The 17,671-nt window shown below is 41.2% G+C and overlaps 1 protein-coding gene across 3 annotated transcripts in view; it reads left to right on the forward strand.

Moving 5' to 3' along the window:
* cep126 (centrosomal protein 126) overlaps positions 1–17,671 on the forward strand; it is a 104,795-nt gene that overhangs the window by 66,182 nt on the left and 20,942 nt on the right. For all 3 annotated transcript variants that reach the window (XM_055637354.1, XM_055637352.1, XM_055637355.1), the window contains 2 exons: positions 1,470–3,711; positions 8,576–8,737. In XM_055637354.1, the coding sequence (XP_055493329.1) occupies positions 1,470–3,711; positions 8,576–8,737 (2,404 nt within the window). The remainder of the gene's footprint in view (positions 1–1,469; positions 3,712–8,575; positions 8,738–17,671) is intronic.

Here is a 17,671-nt window from a genome sequence, read left to right on the forward strand (position 1 = left end):
TCAAAGGCAAGAAGACACTAATTGGTGTATCTACAGACCCCCAAATAGTAGCCCGGATGTAGGGTGTAAGTTGCAGCAGGAGTTAAAACTGGCATGTAACAAAGGTAATGCCACTGTGGTGATGGGGGATTTCAATATGCAGGTAGACTGGGAAAATCAGGTTGGTTCAGGACCCCAAGAAAGAGAGTTTGTAGAATGCCTCCGAGATGGATTCTTAGAGCAGCTTGTAATGGAGCAGACCAGAGAAAAGGCAATTCTGGATTTAGTGTTGTCCAATGAACTAGATTTGATAAGAGAACTAGAGGTAAAGGAACTGCTTGGAGGTAGTGATCATAATATGATTAGTTTTAATCTGCAATTTGAGAAGGAGAAGATTAAATCAGAAGTGTCAGTGATGCAGTTGAACAAAGGAAATTATGAAGGGATGAGGGAGGAGCTGGCCAAGGTAGACTGGAAAGTGATCCTAGCAGGAATGACGGTGGAACAGCAATGGCAGGAATTTCTGGACATAATCCAGAAGACGCAGGATAATTTCATTCCAAAAAGGAAGAAAGATTCTAAGGAGAGTAGGAGGCAACTGTGACTGACAAGAGAAGTTAGGGATAGAATAAAACTAAAAGAAAAAATGTATAACACAGCAAACAGTGTTTTCTGATTTACCAGTACCTTTGGCTTCTTACATTACTCTATCTACATGAATTGCTTTGTTGGGGAGCAACTAAAATATTTGTTTTAACTATTTATGGGTAAAGTTTGTGCAAGGGGCAGCAGGGAAACAGATATGTCAACGAATAGTGATATATGAAAATAGTTATAATGGTTAGAATATGCATGAGAGTTGGCAGGGAATAAACATAATTAAGCTATCATTTATTTTCAAACAATACATATTTTTTATCAGATTAATTGATTACCAGGCATTTTGAAGAATCTACAACATTGATCAGAAGAACCCAATAGTGGGAACATATCACAAAAATTGAGGTTAAAATGGTCTAAATTAAAACTGACATTGCAAATACTTTACTGTATGTTATTTATATAGCTGCCCCAAAATAAACCCCTTTACAAAACGTGGATTACGGGAGGGCAATGTTGTGAAGCCAATTTACCATAGTCAGTTTGGATTCAACAAATCAATGAATAATTGTCTGTTTTCTTTGCTGTATTCGGAGGCCTAAACCACTGTAGGCTACCACTTTTCCTTCAAATAGTTCATGGGATCTGCTTTGATCATTTGGCTGGGCAGATGAGTCATTTTTAAATCAGTTAAAAGTCAGCTATAATGTAGCACTTTTTCAACATTGCACTGAAGAAATAGTCATCTTTGTTGAACAGCTGTTGAATAGTTATACATAATTAATTTGTTTAAGTGAATTTAGTGAAGCTAGGTGATTTTGTTTTATAGATAAGCCTTTTGGACCATTTTTCTTTGTAAAATAAATAAACTGCATGTTTGAATTTCTCAGGAATTCCAAAAAGAAATCAATCAACTTAATCAGACTCAAAGCTTATCAAGCCTTGACAGCCTAGAAATTGAGGAACAAAATGCCGTACACACATCATCTTTGAAACATTTTATTGCCTCTGGTAAGAAAGAGTTTCATCCTCTAAAAGCAGCACATATAAGTGCCTGGATTGATAACCTGGATAATAGCAGAACTCCTATTTCGTCTCCTGAGAATGCAATAACAAATGGAACTGAAGTTTCAACTATAGAAGAATATTTGACTGACAAGCAACACACATTTACTTCCAAAAGTACTGAATCTAAATGTCCTGACTTAACCTCTGTTTCTTCTACTGAAATACATCAAAATGTATATTCAACCAAATGTTATAACAGCAATCAACATAAAGAATCAGACAGTAATTTCCACTCAGTACAAAGACATCCAACATACATGGACCCTTCTGAAAGTCCAAAGGGCCAGTCTGCTCATTCTGCAATAACTCCTTGCATTGCCTGGTCCACACCAGATCCAACACCCAGAGAAACTACACAATCTTCAGGAGTGAACAGCGGATTCGAATTTGTGCACCACGGAGAGTCTGCATCAATTCATCCATCAAAACTGCCTTCAGCAACGCCTATCTTTTTAGCCTTAAGTCAGGTGTCACAAATGAATCGTGGCAGAGGAAAAACTGACAGCGCAAAAGATAGTCAAAAAATCCAAGAAGCACACTTAATGCCATGTGTTGGTACAACTAGTAAATCTCCTAATTCTCTTCTCACTTTCAACCAAAATACTGATACTTACAGTGAAATTGAAGAAAACCAAACTTCACTCAACAAATATAATTTTAAAGTCAAAATCAGCCATGATTCTGTAGCAGCCAGTCAGAATGCTGTTTCGTCTCAAGCAAAGTTTCATTCGTCAGAATCTGATTCTGGAATTAATATCACAGAAGGAAAAGAAAATGAGCCAGTAACATATTCATCAATGTCCAGCAGCAAATTAAAAGACAACAAGAACCCTATCCATGAAAAAAAAAACAATTCTTTGAAGGGGATACTTAAGAAAGTATCAAAGTATGGAAATGGTAAAAACAAATCTCCATTGTCTGCCAGTAATGTGCTCGGTATTCACATTGCATCCTCTATCAGAGATAGCGTGGAGCTTAAAAAAATGAAACAAGTGGAAACTGATAAAAAACCAACAAAGAAAACGCTGAGATGGCTGGATGAGATTGACCTAATCAACCAGTTTAAGAAGGGGGAAGATGAATCTATTGGAGAAGAAGCGGGAAGTACAGCAGACATTAAAAATTCAGGATTAACAAATCCGACTCAATTACAATCATCCTATTTTCCAAATAATGGTCATATTGTTAATGTTCAGTCAAATGTGAACAATAACAAAGAATCAAAATGGAACACAGATCAAAAGATTGCTGCAAATTATGACCTATCTGGCCTTCAGTTGAATGAAACCCAGGGAAACATAACAATCGGAGCGCCTGTAATTTCAGAAACAGTTTCTGCGACCAATAGAATAGTTTCAGATGTGTCATCCAATGACCATTTTACTAAAGAGTCTTGGACTGTGCCAGGAACTAGAAACAGAGATCACAAAATGAATGCAAGAAATAATATTACTGAACCTGAAAAATCTTTCGGAGGAAAAGGGCAAACCAAAATGGTTAAAAGACCTCATTCAGCTAAAGTTTTTTCTGGTACGGGAAGCAACTGCAGGAAAGGCACCATAATCAAACCAATATCCGGCAGTGAAATAATTATATCTCAGGGTAAAATCATGGTGCCCCACCCACCACCCAAACCACCAAATGACAGCAAGCAGATTCAAAGGATGTCTATCAATTATAACAGCAATTGCCAATCACAGATGCATCCTGCGCATGTTGTTGACATATGTTCCAACACACCGATGAAAAGCAAGCCGTTAGATAAAGACACCATTGAAAATGCAATAATCTCAGGCCTTCAGCCTCAGGTACATTCTTCAAGAAATAGGTATTTTAATATCACAGCATTTCCTTCCTCCTATTCAGTCCGCTCATATGCAACTGCTAATAAAGAAACCTATTCAGTCAATGCTACACAAGATGAAAATGTAACCAATGGCACCAAACAAGACACGGGTTATGGAGAGAACACTATACATTTGGAATCCACCCCAACGTATGAACAAATTGCACTGCTTTGGCACGGTGTGCGTGATGCCTTGGTACAAAGGGATATCACAACTGGTAAGAAATTAATAACATCCAATATTTGTGAAGAGATTTTAAATAATAATCCTATCTAAAAGTTGCATTCTATAACATTTGAGAAATCAATTTTATCTTGTAGGGCTGTCAAGTAGCCACTTAATAGATATAATCTACACAAAGAGAAAGGAATTCCTTAATTTTAAGCACATTAATCATGCTTAGTAATATGAACGAATCGCACTTTATTTGAAAACTAATTTTGAATTTCACACAATGCAATCTGCCATCTTGGATCCAGCAGACAGCCATGTGATGTATGTATGAATACATTAGGGAGCTCCCTTGAACTCTACAATTGAAGAATTGTTTTTACTAAGGATTCTGTGTGGCTGCAAGGTTCACAGACTAAAATAGTCATTAAAATCATAATTGCCCTGACTCCTGTACTCACTCTCCATCCTCCTCCCGCTCCTCCCTACACTATCTCTATTTCTTGCCTTCTTCCTCCTTTCTTCCCCGCTCTACTCCTCTCTCTCCCTCCCTCTCTCTCTACCTATTTTTCTCAACATTTCCAAAACTGATTTAGAAACATAGAAAATTGAAAATAGGTGCAGGAGGAAGCCATTCAGCCCTTCGAGCCAGCACCGCCATTCATAGCGATCATGGCTGATCGTTCCGAATCAATAACCCGTGCCTGCCTTCTCCCCATATCCCTTGATTCCACTAGATTTGCTTCATCTCAATCAGGCTTACTCGCCATACCCAAAATACTAGAGAGAGCAGGGGGTAGTTAAACCAGGAACAGTCTTAGATCCATTTACCTGGCATTTCCCTGGATTCCATATTCCTTGCCAGGAGCTCATCCAACTAAACTTTATAAAACTAAATCAGAGGCCATTGACTCATGTACCCAATAAATGGTAAGGTAAAATTAGGTGAATGGATTGATGTATGGGGTATTGGGATGTCTGGGGCCGTCCTCTATGGGTATGGCTGCCCAGCCTGCAGCTGTCTGTTTTTTCACTTCTTTTTTTTATTTTTTGCTAGTTGAGTTTTTGTTTTTTCAGAGCTCTAGTTTTGTTTATATGTGTGGGGGGGGGGACTGCTTTTCAGGGTCCCTACCTGGTCGGAGAGGCGGCTTTTCTCTGGGCAGGATCTTCGACCCGTCCTCACGGCCTACCAGCGGGCCTGGAGTGGCGTTTCCTGAGGGGACCGGCCAGAACCTCGGCTTCGGCGGCGGCACAGCGCTGGAGCGCTATAGCGGAGCAGGCGATGCCTTGCCCGGGTCGCCGCACTGAGTCCGCCGATGAACATCGCAAAGCTGCGGGTCTGTGGAGCTGCCAGCCGCGGGCGGCGGCGCTGACTTTAACATCGGGAGCCTGGGATCTCTTGCCGAGATCGCCAGTGGTGGAGCTCTATCCAGCGCGGCCTGTTGGCTTCGGAAGCCACGGCCTCCGGTAGCCGCGGTCTCCGGTAAGGAAGCGGCCGTTGCAGGTTTCCCAAGCCGCTGAGAGGATTCTCCCGACGCCGCAGCACCATCATCCAGCCTGGAAGATAGGTCCTCCGTAAAGGCGATTGCGGAGGCCTCAATAGGCCCGAATATGGGTGGACATGGGGATGGGGACTGGACTTTGTGCCTTCCCTCATAATGGGAACCATTGTGGGGGGATGTTTTTTATGTTTAAATTTCTTTATTACTGTTATGTTGAATTCTCTTTTTATGTGCTCCAATGGCAATACGCATTTCACTACACCAATTGGTGTATGTGACTAATAAAGAACCTTTGAACCTTTGATGTCAGATTACATCAGCATCAGACTTTCACGTTGTATTTCATTTTAATTCTGCAATGCCTAGGTAAACTGATCATCAAAGAGCACCTCACTGGTGTTTTTTATTGGAACCACCAGCAAACAGTAGTTTAGATTCAGCCTAATGTTTTTCCTCCATCAATAGATTAGTTGGAAATGTCACAATTCATTTAAAATTTAGATAAACGTGTCACAAAGAATCGTGTTTTCTTGGATTGATTATCGAAGTTGGCAATAATGAGGCAGAGGTTTGTGCATTAACAGATTTGACCAGTTGATAAGGTCCAATATTTTATTGCAGAATTCTTGTTGCTGTCAGAATTTTACTCTCAAGGTAAAGCTTATTTTGCCCATTGCAATGGCAAGAGAAGGAGTAGACTCCGAATCCCTGGTCTACATTTTAGATCACAAATTGTGCACAAACTGCTCTTCCACATGAACCTGCTGCCTGTGTTCCCCTTATTTTAATATTAACTTGGTGTAGATGTGCAGTGGAATCTTCCCAAGACACTTTGTCCTAACGGCACCTGCCAATATATGGTGAGATCTGGATAACACACAAGCACTGATGGGACCCAATCTCTGGAACATACCAGAGAGCAAGAACCGGTCATTTTCATTATATCGGAGGGGTCAAGGAATTTAACAATTTTCATATGTATCTTACATTCAGAAACCTTTAAAATTTATTAAAGCTGCTTAAAATAATTTTAAAATACTTAGGAACTTGAAAAATAATTTAAAAAATAATGTTCAGTCAGAGCGAGTACAATCACTTGGAAAAAAGCAAAAATGCTTTTTAAAGTATTTAAGTATCATTTACCTGCCCTGTCACAAAATGAATAGGGCCTTTGTTCCTATGCCTGGTTGACCTATAGTTGGATCAGAGTGATATATTCCCCAATGTAAAGCTGGGAAATACCAAAAACCAGCACAACAGCATCAGTAAATCACTAAGTCCCAGACATATAAGGGATCCATGTAAATGTTGGATTTACTTCAGTGAAATGGTTGAACCGCCAGCCTCAGTCCTATATTCTTCATTTTATTACCAAAATAAATGTAATTAGTCATGTTCTGAGCACAGATCAGGTGAATGTTGGTCTTCAATAAATTAATAATGGAAATTAGAGGGATAGCTTGTGATATCATGCTGTATCAATTAATGATTAATTGTAATTAGATTTACAAATACTCTGCTATTGAATTTATCCATCCGAGGTTATGTTATGACAACAATGAGACCACTGTCCATTTGTCTTGGTTTATTATTGTATTGGATGTGGTTATGATTGCTCCCAAAGCAACAATTGCAATTCTTAAGGGCTAGAAATATGTTAATAAATCTCTGAAAACTAATGAGACTGTGTTATTGAAAATCGGGTTGACCCAGAATAAAGTCATTTTGGACACATGTTTTGGGCACTTTTGTGTCTCCGTGCCTGTCAAGAAACTTGGCTCCTCATTTTTACGGGGATTTGTTTTCCCTAGTACTTTTTTTGTGGTTAAACTCCCCCAGGTAACCTCAGCACTACAGCAATATATGTAAAAAATACTTTGCCTTGAGATTGGCAACCTTAATGATGTGAAAATGACAATTCTATTTTACATATTGAACAACCAGGTTTAATAAACTCTCTTTGCTCTGAAACTTTGATGGTCACGACACTCCTTCCATAAAAACCAAGAGAATATGATGTTTTCAGATCATCTAGTTTGTGATTTAAAGTTTCTTCGAAATGTTGAACTTTTGGCAGTGACTCTCTCATTATTGCATTCACATGTCAACCTTTAATTTTTATGCAAAAATCTCTGATATAAAATGTGGAAATCACAATCTTGTACCCCAGTGGCAGAACTCTTAAGGGCCTGTCCCACTTGGCGATTTTTTTCGGCGACTGCCGGCATCATTGACTGATGTATCAGGTAACCGAAAAAATCGCAGCGTGATGCGGCGGTGATACGGCATGGCGCGGCGTGATGACATATGATGCGTGGTGTTTTTTCTAGTGTCACAACTTTTTTTTGTCACCACTGGATTTTTAAATGTTCAAAATCTTTTGGCGACACTGATATGACGCCGGCAGTCGCCGAAAAAATCGGTAAGTGGGGCAGGCCCTTTAGCATCTAAGCCAGAGTTGACCACAGTGCTATTAACACCTGATGGCCAACCTGTTTTATTGTATTTGACTGGAATTTATATGGTTTCTCAGATTAACACAATATTCAGGCCTCCATACAGCACAGGTAGTCGGCAATGGGATAGAATTTTTTGTGGGTGTGTTAATTGGTTGAAGAGGCGTTACAAGGGAGGCCAAAAATGTTTTAGTAATGCTCCATCATTCCTGATGCAAAAAGACCCCAATCACCCACAATAGCAGAAGTGTGGAGCCATGGAGAGTTAGCAGCAGATTGAGATTGGTTGAAGGAAGATGGTAGGTTTGAAAATCAAAGGCAGCTGAGAGGTAGGTGCTTTGGGAGATGTTTGACAATTTCATGCAGTAAGGATCACCAGTGATTGAGGAGAAAATCGGGAGACTGGAGAGGAAAGCAAAGATTCGGCGAAAATGGAACTGCAATTAAATGATCAAGGAACCTGGGAGGATCTGAATGGGGTTAAAGAGAATTTAGAAGGTGTGTCAGAGCAGAGGAGATTCAGGTGTCAACAAACGTTTTTGGCATGCCAGGAGGGAATTCATGCACTCGTAAGAACATTAGCAGGGAGTGGCCTCCGTGAATATGCGCATCATATGTAAAAAGGAAGGATCAAATTTGCAGAGCAGAACCACTATACACAAAGGATACTTGATCAAGGAATTATAGAAATCTGCAGCACATGGAGGCCACTCATACCATCATTACTAATTATATTTTGGGTGATATTCACTTGCGTACCATACAAAAGAATATACTGAGAAATACTACAATCTTTTTTTTGTATCACACAAAATCTCAGGATAAAAATATATATTGAAAACATAGCTGTAAATCAATTTTTAAATATGGTGGCAAATGTTGTACAGTTTCATTTACAATCCATGAAGTATGTAAATATGAAATGACATAAAATTCAATTTGAATTTTCTAGGTAACTCTCAAAACAGCTTATTATCTTGGAATAAAGACCATCAAACAAATCTGCAATCTCACCGACCTAATGTCCCTCATTTGACCATTGATGGAGGCAGCTTGTTGAATGACACACAATCAGTTTCCAGAGGAGGACAATTATTTTCTGCTCCTTCTGGTGGTAAGAACATTTCAGTCGAATGTGATTATAAATAGCGTGCATTACTGCATAAGATAAAGCCTGGTTCATCTTATTTTCCAATAAGAGTTTTATGCAAACAAATGAAGTGGTTACAACAAAACAAATGTTGGTTGTTCTCATTGAACAAACATTTTGTTTATTTTAAAGTGTCTTGCAGTAGTTTATTAAAGGGTCTGTCCCACTTGGGCGTCATTTGCGCGGCGCGCAGATGGCGCACGAAGATTTTGTACATCCCAAAATCTTGGGTCGCTGCGCACAACCGTGTGTCACTGCCTACGTCACCACGCACCATGCACGTGTAATGCGCACCATACGCGCATCATGTGCGCATCTCGACTCGTGCGTCGTGACGCGTAATTTATGTCGAGCAGATGACACCCAAGTGGGACAGGCCCTTAACTGTCATTAAATGTTCAGGATTGTTCACTTACCATATATTTCCAGTACCTATATGCACTGTAAACAAAATAGTTGTTTTTAGATATCAGACAGTATTCAACCCGAAAATGCTAGTCGTGGAGGAAATTAGATTATTCCAATATAAGAATTATAAGCATGAGTTGGCAATGCAGCTATTTGAGCTTACTCCATCATTCGTCACTGAACCGCTACCTTGCTTACCCTCCTTTATCCTTTGCTCCTGACATTGAGCAAAGATCTGTAGATTTCAGCCTCTAATATGCCATATTTGAGCATCTACACCCTTGTTGGTAAAGAACTCAAGAGATTCACAACAGGTATGAATAAATTAATTTCTCTGTTTCTCAGTTATAAAGTCAGAGAACATGGTTACAGGTCCTTTAGCCCAACTCATCCATGCAACTAAGATGCATGCCCCAATTACCTGCAATTGACCCATATCCCTTTAAACCCTTCCTATCCATGTACCCTTAGAAAATGTGTTTTAAATATTATTGCTGTACCTGCCTCAACTACTTCCATTGGCAACTTGTTCCAAATGTTCTAAATCCACCCGTAGAAGGAACACTTCGGGTAGGGACCCTTCAGCCAACTAATTAGACTGTGGGACGAGCATCGAAAACGTGTCTAGAATTTAACTTTCGTGACCCATGTCTGGGAACTATTTGAAATGTAGCGCAGATTTAGATAAAATATAATTGAGAAGGAAATCATAACTCGTCAGTGACAAAAGTTGCACATTATTTAATTAAGCTAATTAGAAAATGAGATCGAAAAAGTAAGTACCATCTAGTGTTCAATGCTCATATTACTCCATGGGGAGCCTAATTCCGTGCTGCTGTCTATTTAAACCATATATTATTATACCATACATATACGTATATATATATATATATATACATATACATATATATATAATCACAATAATATATATATATTATATAAAAATAATATAATGAATATAATTGTAAGTGTGTATTTTGAATGAGACTGCCGCCTAATTTGAATGAGACTGCCGGCTCCTGAACCCGCCTAATTAATGGGTTAGGGCAGTTCCTCTGGGTTCCCCCATTTACTGAACCCCACTGACTGCCAATGTGCAGAGTGCGGGTCACGGCCATAGTGGGACTGGGGCAGTGCCAGGCTGGGGGAAGGCTGAGGCATATTCCACTGAGAGGAAAATGCCTAACCCTAACCCTAACTCGCCCCCCTTCCAGAGCTGCCCAGGGCTGGAGCTGGAGCCACTTTGGGGGCCGGATGCGGGCTCCGTACGTGTGGCCGCTCATCGCGTCAATCTCGGCCAGCATGCCCTTCTGGATCACAAAAGTAATGATGGTGGGGAGCAGCACTGCCCTGCATGCCACCCAAAATGCCTTCAGCACCCCCATAGCTCCGGCACCATCAGTTCGCCCGCTCGTTCGCTGCAACACCAGCGGCCCGACAGCCTGACTAACCACTCGCAGCACCCACCGGCGGCCCGACAGCCTGACCGACCATTCGCAGCACCCACCGGCGGCTCGGCTGTCAGGCCGACCCCTCGCAGCACCCACCGGTGGCCCGACAGCCCGACCGACCCTTCATAGCAGCCACCAGCTTACCGACAGCCCGACCGAGAGACTAATCGATCGACTGACCGACTGACTGAATGACCAACCGACTGACTGAATGTCTTCTGATTTACTGACTTCTGACTGACCCTAATCCTGTAGCGGACAATTTTTATATTGTTCGAGAAATTAACCCTCTAGCCGCTAAATGGACAGCATGGACAGCATGCGAGCTCACCCACAGAGACCTTCAGAGCTTCTTCACAGATAAGTCTTCCAAAACATAGTCTTTTGATTACTAAGTTCTTTATTGGTGATGAAAACAACAAGGTACATCCAAACATCTTCCGACTCGTTACTATAATCTTCATTGAACTCTATCTCATTACTTTAAACATTAGAAAACTCCTAGTGTCTCTGTTACACTTCACATGGTCTCCTTTACACTTCGCATGATCAGCTTTACACTTCGCATGGTCGAAGGGTAAACCTTCTCCATGCTCCCGGGATGGCGGGACTGTCATATACTGAGAGAATGGAGCAGCTGGGCTTGTACACTCTGGAGTTTAGAAGGATGAGAGGATATCTCATTGAAACATAAGATTGTTAAGGGTTTGGACAGGCTAGAGGCAGGAAACATGTTCCCGATGTTGGGGGAGTCCAGAACCAGGGGCCACCGTTTAAGATTAAGGAGTAAGCCATTTAGAACAGAGACGAGGAAACACTTTTTATCACAGAGAGTGGTGAGTCTGTGGAATTCTCTGCCTCAGTGGAGGCAGGCACTCTGGATGCCTTCAAGAGAGAGCTAGATAGGGCTCTTAAAAATAGCAGAGTCAGGGGATATGGGGATAAGGCAGGAACGGGGTACTGATTGGGGATGATCAGCCATGAACACATTGAATGGTGGTGCTGGCTTGAAGTGCCGAATGGCCTACTCCTGCACCTATTGTCTATTGTCTATTGCTCCTCCAAACTAAACTAAAAACTAAGCTTCTGCCCAAAACACGGCCAAAAATATGTCATAAATCCCAGCCACAGTATAACGGGCAGTCTAAAATTTAAAGGCACATGCCATCATCAATGACATTCAAAACAAGCCAAATGGCCACTACATACCGGCCCCTAATTGTTCTGAGTATATAACAAGGCAATTATTAATAAACATCAAAAAACTAGCCATGAAAGCTTAACATATATCAAGAAGCAAAAAATCAGGGAATTGAACCCCGTGGCTCCTCGTCGGGAAATTGAACCCCGGTCTACCACGTGACAGGCGGGGATACTAACCACTATACTAACGAGGAAAAAATAGCATGCACTATATATCCGCAATCAGAATTCTTCATCGTCTCTTCCATCTTCACTTTCGCCTTCTAGAAGCAAGCATAACTAGGTTATTAATCTTATTAAAACATTGGTTTTAGTTCAAAGTTGTAGCATGTGCACCAAACCCTTAAAATCAGGCATGATACCCAGTATATAGTCCAAAACATAATAGTCTAAAGCTTTGATAGCATGAAACGTCTTCCTCCATGTTCGATCAACTCATGGATGTGTTGTAACAGAAATGTTGAAGTGTGAAAATCCTTCAAAAGAATTACAGGATCTTTAACAATAAAGTTCACCATTAGGTTTGATTTCGTTTCTGGATCATTAGCAGAGATTTCAAATCCCAGCTCAAGCTTTGGCCATCCTCTGTCTGACACAGAGAGATTTTAGTTCATTGATCCATCTCTTCTCGCCCAACAAAAGGTTCACTGTCGGTTCTCTGGAAACTTCATTCGCAGGATTTTCTTCTGTGTTAACATATTTAAGTTGTACAACATTAGTAACTCCCAATGCTCTTTCCATTGGCAGATCGTCTTTGTCCAAATCCAACTCTCTGGTTTCTTTGGCTCTATCATCTAGTGGAATGTTTTCACAATTGTCGCTGATTCATTTAGAAAGTGCGAATCCTCCCTTATTGCAAAGAGAAATCAGATGTTCTACTAGTAGAATTGCTTCCTGCTCAGTAGACATGGATTTTAAGCAATCATCCTTGTAGAAATTATTCTTCAAAGAGATTCTTATTTCATGAAATTTAGTATTCTCATCAAACTTGCGTTTCAAAGTCTGGGTAGGTTGCTCTGCCATACGACAATTATTCGGCAGACTAACACTTTCTTGGTTGAAAGGTACGTCCACACAATAGTATCCATCAGTTTTCACTGAGTAGTTCATAATATCCATGAACTTCAACTCTTCATTTGACATATCTTCAGATTCCTTGCTGGTACTTTCATTAAAGTCATGATGGTATTGCTTCATCACCAGCTTTTCTAATTTATCAGTAGATATTTGATTAACAGCAATGCTAGGATAGTTCTTCTGATTCCCGTTTTCGTTGTTCCTTTTCAAGGAGCCATAGATAACCCATCCAAGTCGGGTTTTCGTAGCATACGGTCCATCGCCTTGGCTCTTAACAATCTGCATAGGTTCCAAAGCCTTCAAAACATTCATTCCGATAAGTAGATCAAAACTAGAATTTATTTCAGATATCTTGACATCCTTCAGGTAAGGCCATTGTTTCAAGTCTTCATGTCTTGGTATATTTTGATGACCAACAGGCATGGTTCCATGTGTAAACACTTCAGATATTGGTATAAAATTATCTTCATCCAAACTGGATATCTCCATACTCATAATGTAATGACTCCTGCTCTCTTTTTCTTTAGTCATTGTACGTAATCAAATCTTAGTCTCTTCTCCTGTGATGTTCAGCCTTCTCGTCAGGTTTTCTGTGCAAAAGGTAGTCGAACTTCCGTGATCCAGAAAAGCATATGTTTGCAACACTGTACTCGTCTTACTGTTCCTTACCTGTACTGGTAAGATAGAAAAGTTACAAGCTTCAACCCCGGCCCCAATATGAGCAGTTACTTGAGGCGAGGTGATAGCATTTCTAGTAGTCGGCTTCTCGCCCTGTTCTGTTTGCTCTAGTTCATCCTCTTCTATTTGCTCTGGTAGCTCATCATCCGTTTGTTCCTGTTCTTCCTCTTCTTCCCAGTGCTCTGGTAGCTCTTCTTCAGTGTGAAGTGCTTCAGGATGATATTGCCTGCATTTATAACAAATCATAGGACTCTTCCAGTCTCTTACCATATGTCCTTTTTTTAAACATCCAAAACAGATTCCCTTCACTTTGAAGAAATCCTTGTCTTCATATTCTTTCATCTTGAATCTTCAACACCATCTTATGGTGTGACCAACTTCATCACATAACAAACAAAATGCTATTTGCTTGCCAGTAGACACATTTCCTTTCTTTCTTTCAGTCTTTTCCGCAGGTATGGTTGGGATAGCAAAACTACTTCTCTTAGGTTCTGATATTTCTTTAGTTCTGGTAAAGGTAGAACCTTTGTTAGTTGCAATCGGTTTGTAATCTTCAATAGTCCCATAGTGTGGCTCTAACATGTTCCGTTCTTCCCTTTCTAAGAAATCCACCAGGTCTGGTATCCTGGCTACTTGCTTCCTTTCATCTCTAATGTTGCTTGCTTCATCTCTCCACCTTTCTCTCAGTTTTCTGGGCAACTTGCTAATGATGATTCTAGTAATACTTGGAAGATTCATTTCCTCCATGTGGCCAAGATTTCTCATCGAGCTGCAACAATCTCTCAGAAATATTGCATAATCACTCAATGCCTCCCCATCTTCTGGCTTCATTTCTTTCCAAGCATGGGCCTTCTCCATGTATGTGTTAGCAATCCTCTGTTCATTACCAAAACATAGAAACATAGAAAATAGGTGTAGGAGGAGTAGGCCATTCGGCCCTTCGAGCCTGCACCGCAATTCAATATGATCATGGCTGATCCTCCAACTCAGTATCCTGTACCTGCCTTCTCTCCATACCCCCTGATCCCTTTAGCCACAAAGGTCACATCTAACCCTCTTAAATATAGCCAATGAACTGGCCTCAACTACCTTCTGTGGCAGAGAATTCCACAGATTCACCACTCTCTGTGTGAAAAATGATCTTCCCCTCTTGGTCCTAAAAGATTTCCCCCCTTATACTTAAACTGTGACCCCTTGTTCTGGACTTCCCCAACATCGGGAACAATCTTCCTGCATCTAGCCTGTCCACCCCTTAAGAATTTTGTAAGTTTCTATAAGACCCCCCCCTCAATCTTCTAAATTCTAGCGAGTACAAGCCGAGTCTATCCAGTCTTTCTTCATATGAAAATCCTACCAACCCAGGAATCAGTCTGGTGAACCTTCTCTGTACTCCCTCATGACAAGAATGTCTTTCCTCAAATTGGGAGACCAAACTTGTACGCAATACTCCAGGTGTGGTCTCACCAAGACCCTGTACAACTGCAGTTGAACCTCCCTGCTCTTATACTCAAATCCTTTTGCTATGAATGCTAACATGCCATTCGTCTTCCTCACTGCCTGCTGCACCTGCATGCCTACTTTCAATGACTGGTGTACCATGACACCCAGGTCTCGTTACATCTCCCCTTTTCCTAATCGGCCACCATTCAGATAATAGTCTACTTTCCTGTTTTTGCCACCAAAGTGGATAACCTCACATTTATCCACATTATACTGCATCTGCCATGCATTTGCCCACTCACCCAACCTATCCAAGTCACCTTGCAGCCTCCTAGCATCCTCCTCACAGCTAACACTGTCCCCCAGCTTCTTGTCATCCGTCAACTTGGAGATATTGCATTCAATTCCCTCATCCAGATCTTTAATATATATTGTAAATAGCTGGGGTCCCAGCACTGAGCCTTGCTGTATTCCACTAGTTACTGCCTGCCATTCTGAAAAGGACCTGTTTTCATCCGTAACTTTCATTTCTAATACTTCTTCTAATGCCCTTACGAAAGCTTCATACTGCAAAGGATCTCCACCATACATAGGAAATTCTGTTGGCGGTAGAATGAGAGAGGTATTTTGTCAAGCTATAAATTCAGCTTGACTTTTCACCAATGCCAATAACCCATCCTGATAACCTTGGCTTGGCTCCACGTGTTGATAAACAGGCCTCTGTGATTCAAATTGGCTTGCTCGTGTCTGTGCACCAGGTTTCGGACAAGCGTGGTCAGCTACTGGTTTGTCTCGAGTATCCACAGGTGCTCCAATAGTAAGTAGTCTCGATCTAGCACTCATTTACTGAGATGAAGTTTCACCCATCTTCCTCTGTTCCAATGGGTTTTCAAAGCCATGAAATCCGGTGGACCTCGTTTGTGGAATTGATCCAACTGCTAATTCACTTTGAGCAGTTTTTCTTCTTGGTCCGGAGTTCATCACCTTCGATGTTCTAGAACTGCATCTTGACCCCTCACTTTCCAGTAGCTTCTACTTTGCTTTGACCACCGCCATCTTTGTGTCTAGTTCCAGTTGCTCCATTTGGCGTCTCAGCACTTTTTGGCTCATCTCTTCTTCCTTTCGTCTCATCTCTTCTTTTTGTCTTCGTATCTCTTCTTTCCTCCGCTCAATTTCATGTTTTTTCTTCATGGCATCCACTTCTATTGAGAGAGCAGCTAGCTCAGCTTTAACTCCCAATCGAGCAGAAGCCCATGATACTGAACTGGCTGAAGAACCTGATTGATATCCTGAACTATCTGAGCTGCTACCGCAGCCTCTGCTGCTGCTGTCGGCCTTTTTGGCCACAGACTTTGCAGGCAGTGTAGAAGGAGTGGCCTTTGCCATTTGTAGTTGGGCTACGGGGGTCTTCAACTGAGGCTCTTCGTCACTTGAAGATTCTTCAATACTTTCAGAATCGGATTCGCTGTCCGAGCTGGTACTGGTCTTCTTGGCCGCACGCTTCTGAGTGGCAGCAGCCGCCTTGGCCAGCATGGGGCCAGCTTTCGTCTGTGCAATTGTGGCAGGTTTCAGGGGTGCCTCTTCATCACTACTGTCTGAGCTGTCGGCTGACAAGTCACTGATTTCCATTTTACTCACTCCTGCGGTTGGTTTCTTCTTGGTCATGCCTGCTTTTCCATTCTGAACTTTGGGAGGTGGTACAGCACTGTACGAACCTTGTTGTGCTTTGATTTTTGTAGGACACTCGTCATCTGAACTATCAGACTCTTCCCTGCTTGAACTTTCATCTTCCAATCTGGCACCTTGTTGCTTCGCACTTCCAGCTACTAAGCTCGTAAGTTGTGACATAATTTCAGATAACCACTTCTCTGCCTTACCCATGAAACCATTAAATATCTTCAACCTGACTTCCCATGGGGTGTGTCTTCTGCGTTCTTCCCGAGACGGCTGAGAACACAGCAGTACATCGTGTTTCTTGCCAACCTCCTAGTAGAGGTTCCATAGTTGGCTCATATTAGATTTCACCTTGATCACGTTCTGTTCTGATTCCATTCGTTTCTTCTGTTTCTCAATTAATCTGGTAACCTGTTTCCATAACTCGTTTCTCTCCTTCTCGGTTTCTTTCAAGCAGGCAGCATGTGAATTATCTGTTTCTTCTCGATACATGAGTTTAAGTTGTCTAATTGGTCTTTCATCACCACCTTGTGGTTTATCTGGCGTGGCTCTTTCTTCATCTTCTGGATCCATAATTTTAAAGAGATCTTGGCAGATCATCAAGTCTTTAGATTTAACGAACAAAGTCCTCTGCATGTAGTTCTAATTTTGTTTTGTCAACATTTCAATCAGAACCATAACATACTGATATTGTAGAGAACATCTCTCCAACATCCATGGGCTAAAAGATGATGATAATTCGAAAGGAATGTGTGTTGAATTGAAAAAAAAGCACCTTTTGGCTGGCTACAAAAGCCTTTTAAAATTAAAGCTTAGCAGCTTCAAATTCAATGAATAATGATCGATTTTTACTCATAATTCCCATGATATGTCTTCAGATAAGTCTCGTTACTGTCGATAGACCTCAAGGCCTTCTCTGGCCTAGATCTATTTTCTTCAGTTCCTCGGCTGGAACCAAACTTCTGGC

This window comes from Leucoraja erinacea, chromosome 6 (assembly GCF_028641065.1).
Source record: "Leucoraja erinacea ecotype New England chromosome 6, Leri_hhj_1, whole genome shotgun sequence".
NCBI lineage: Eukaryota > Metazoa > Chordata > Chondrichthyes > Rajiformes > Rajidae > Leucoraja > Leucoraja erinaceus.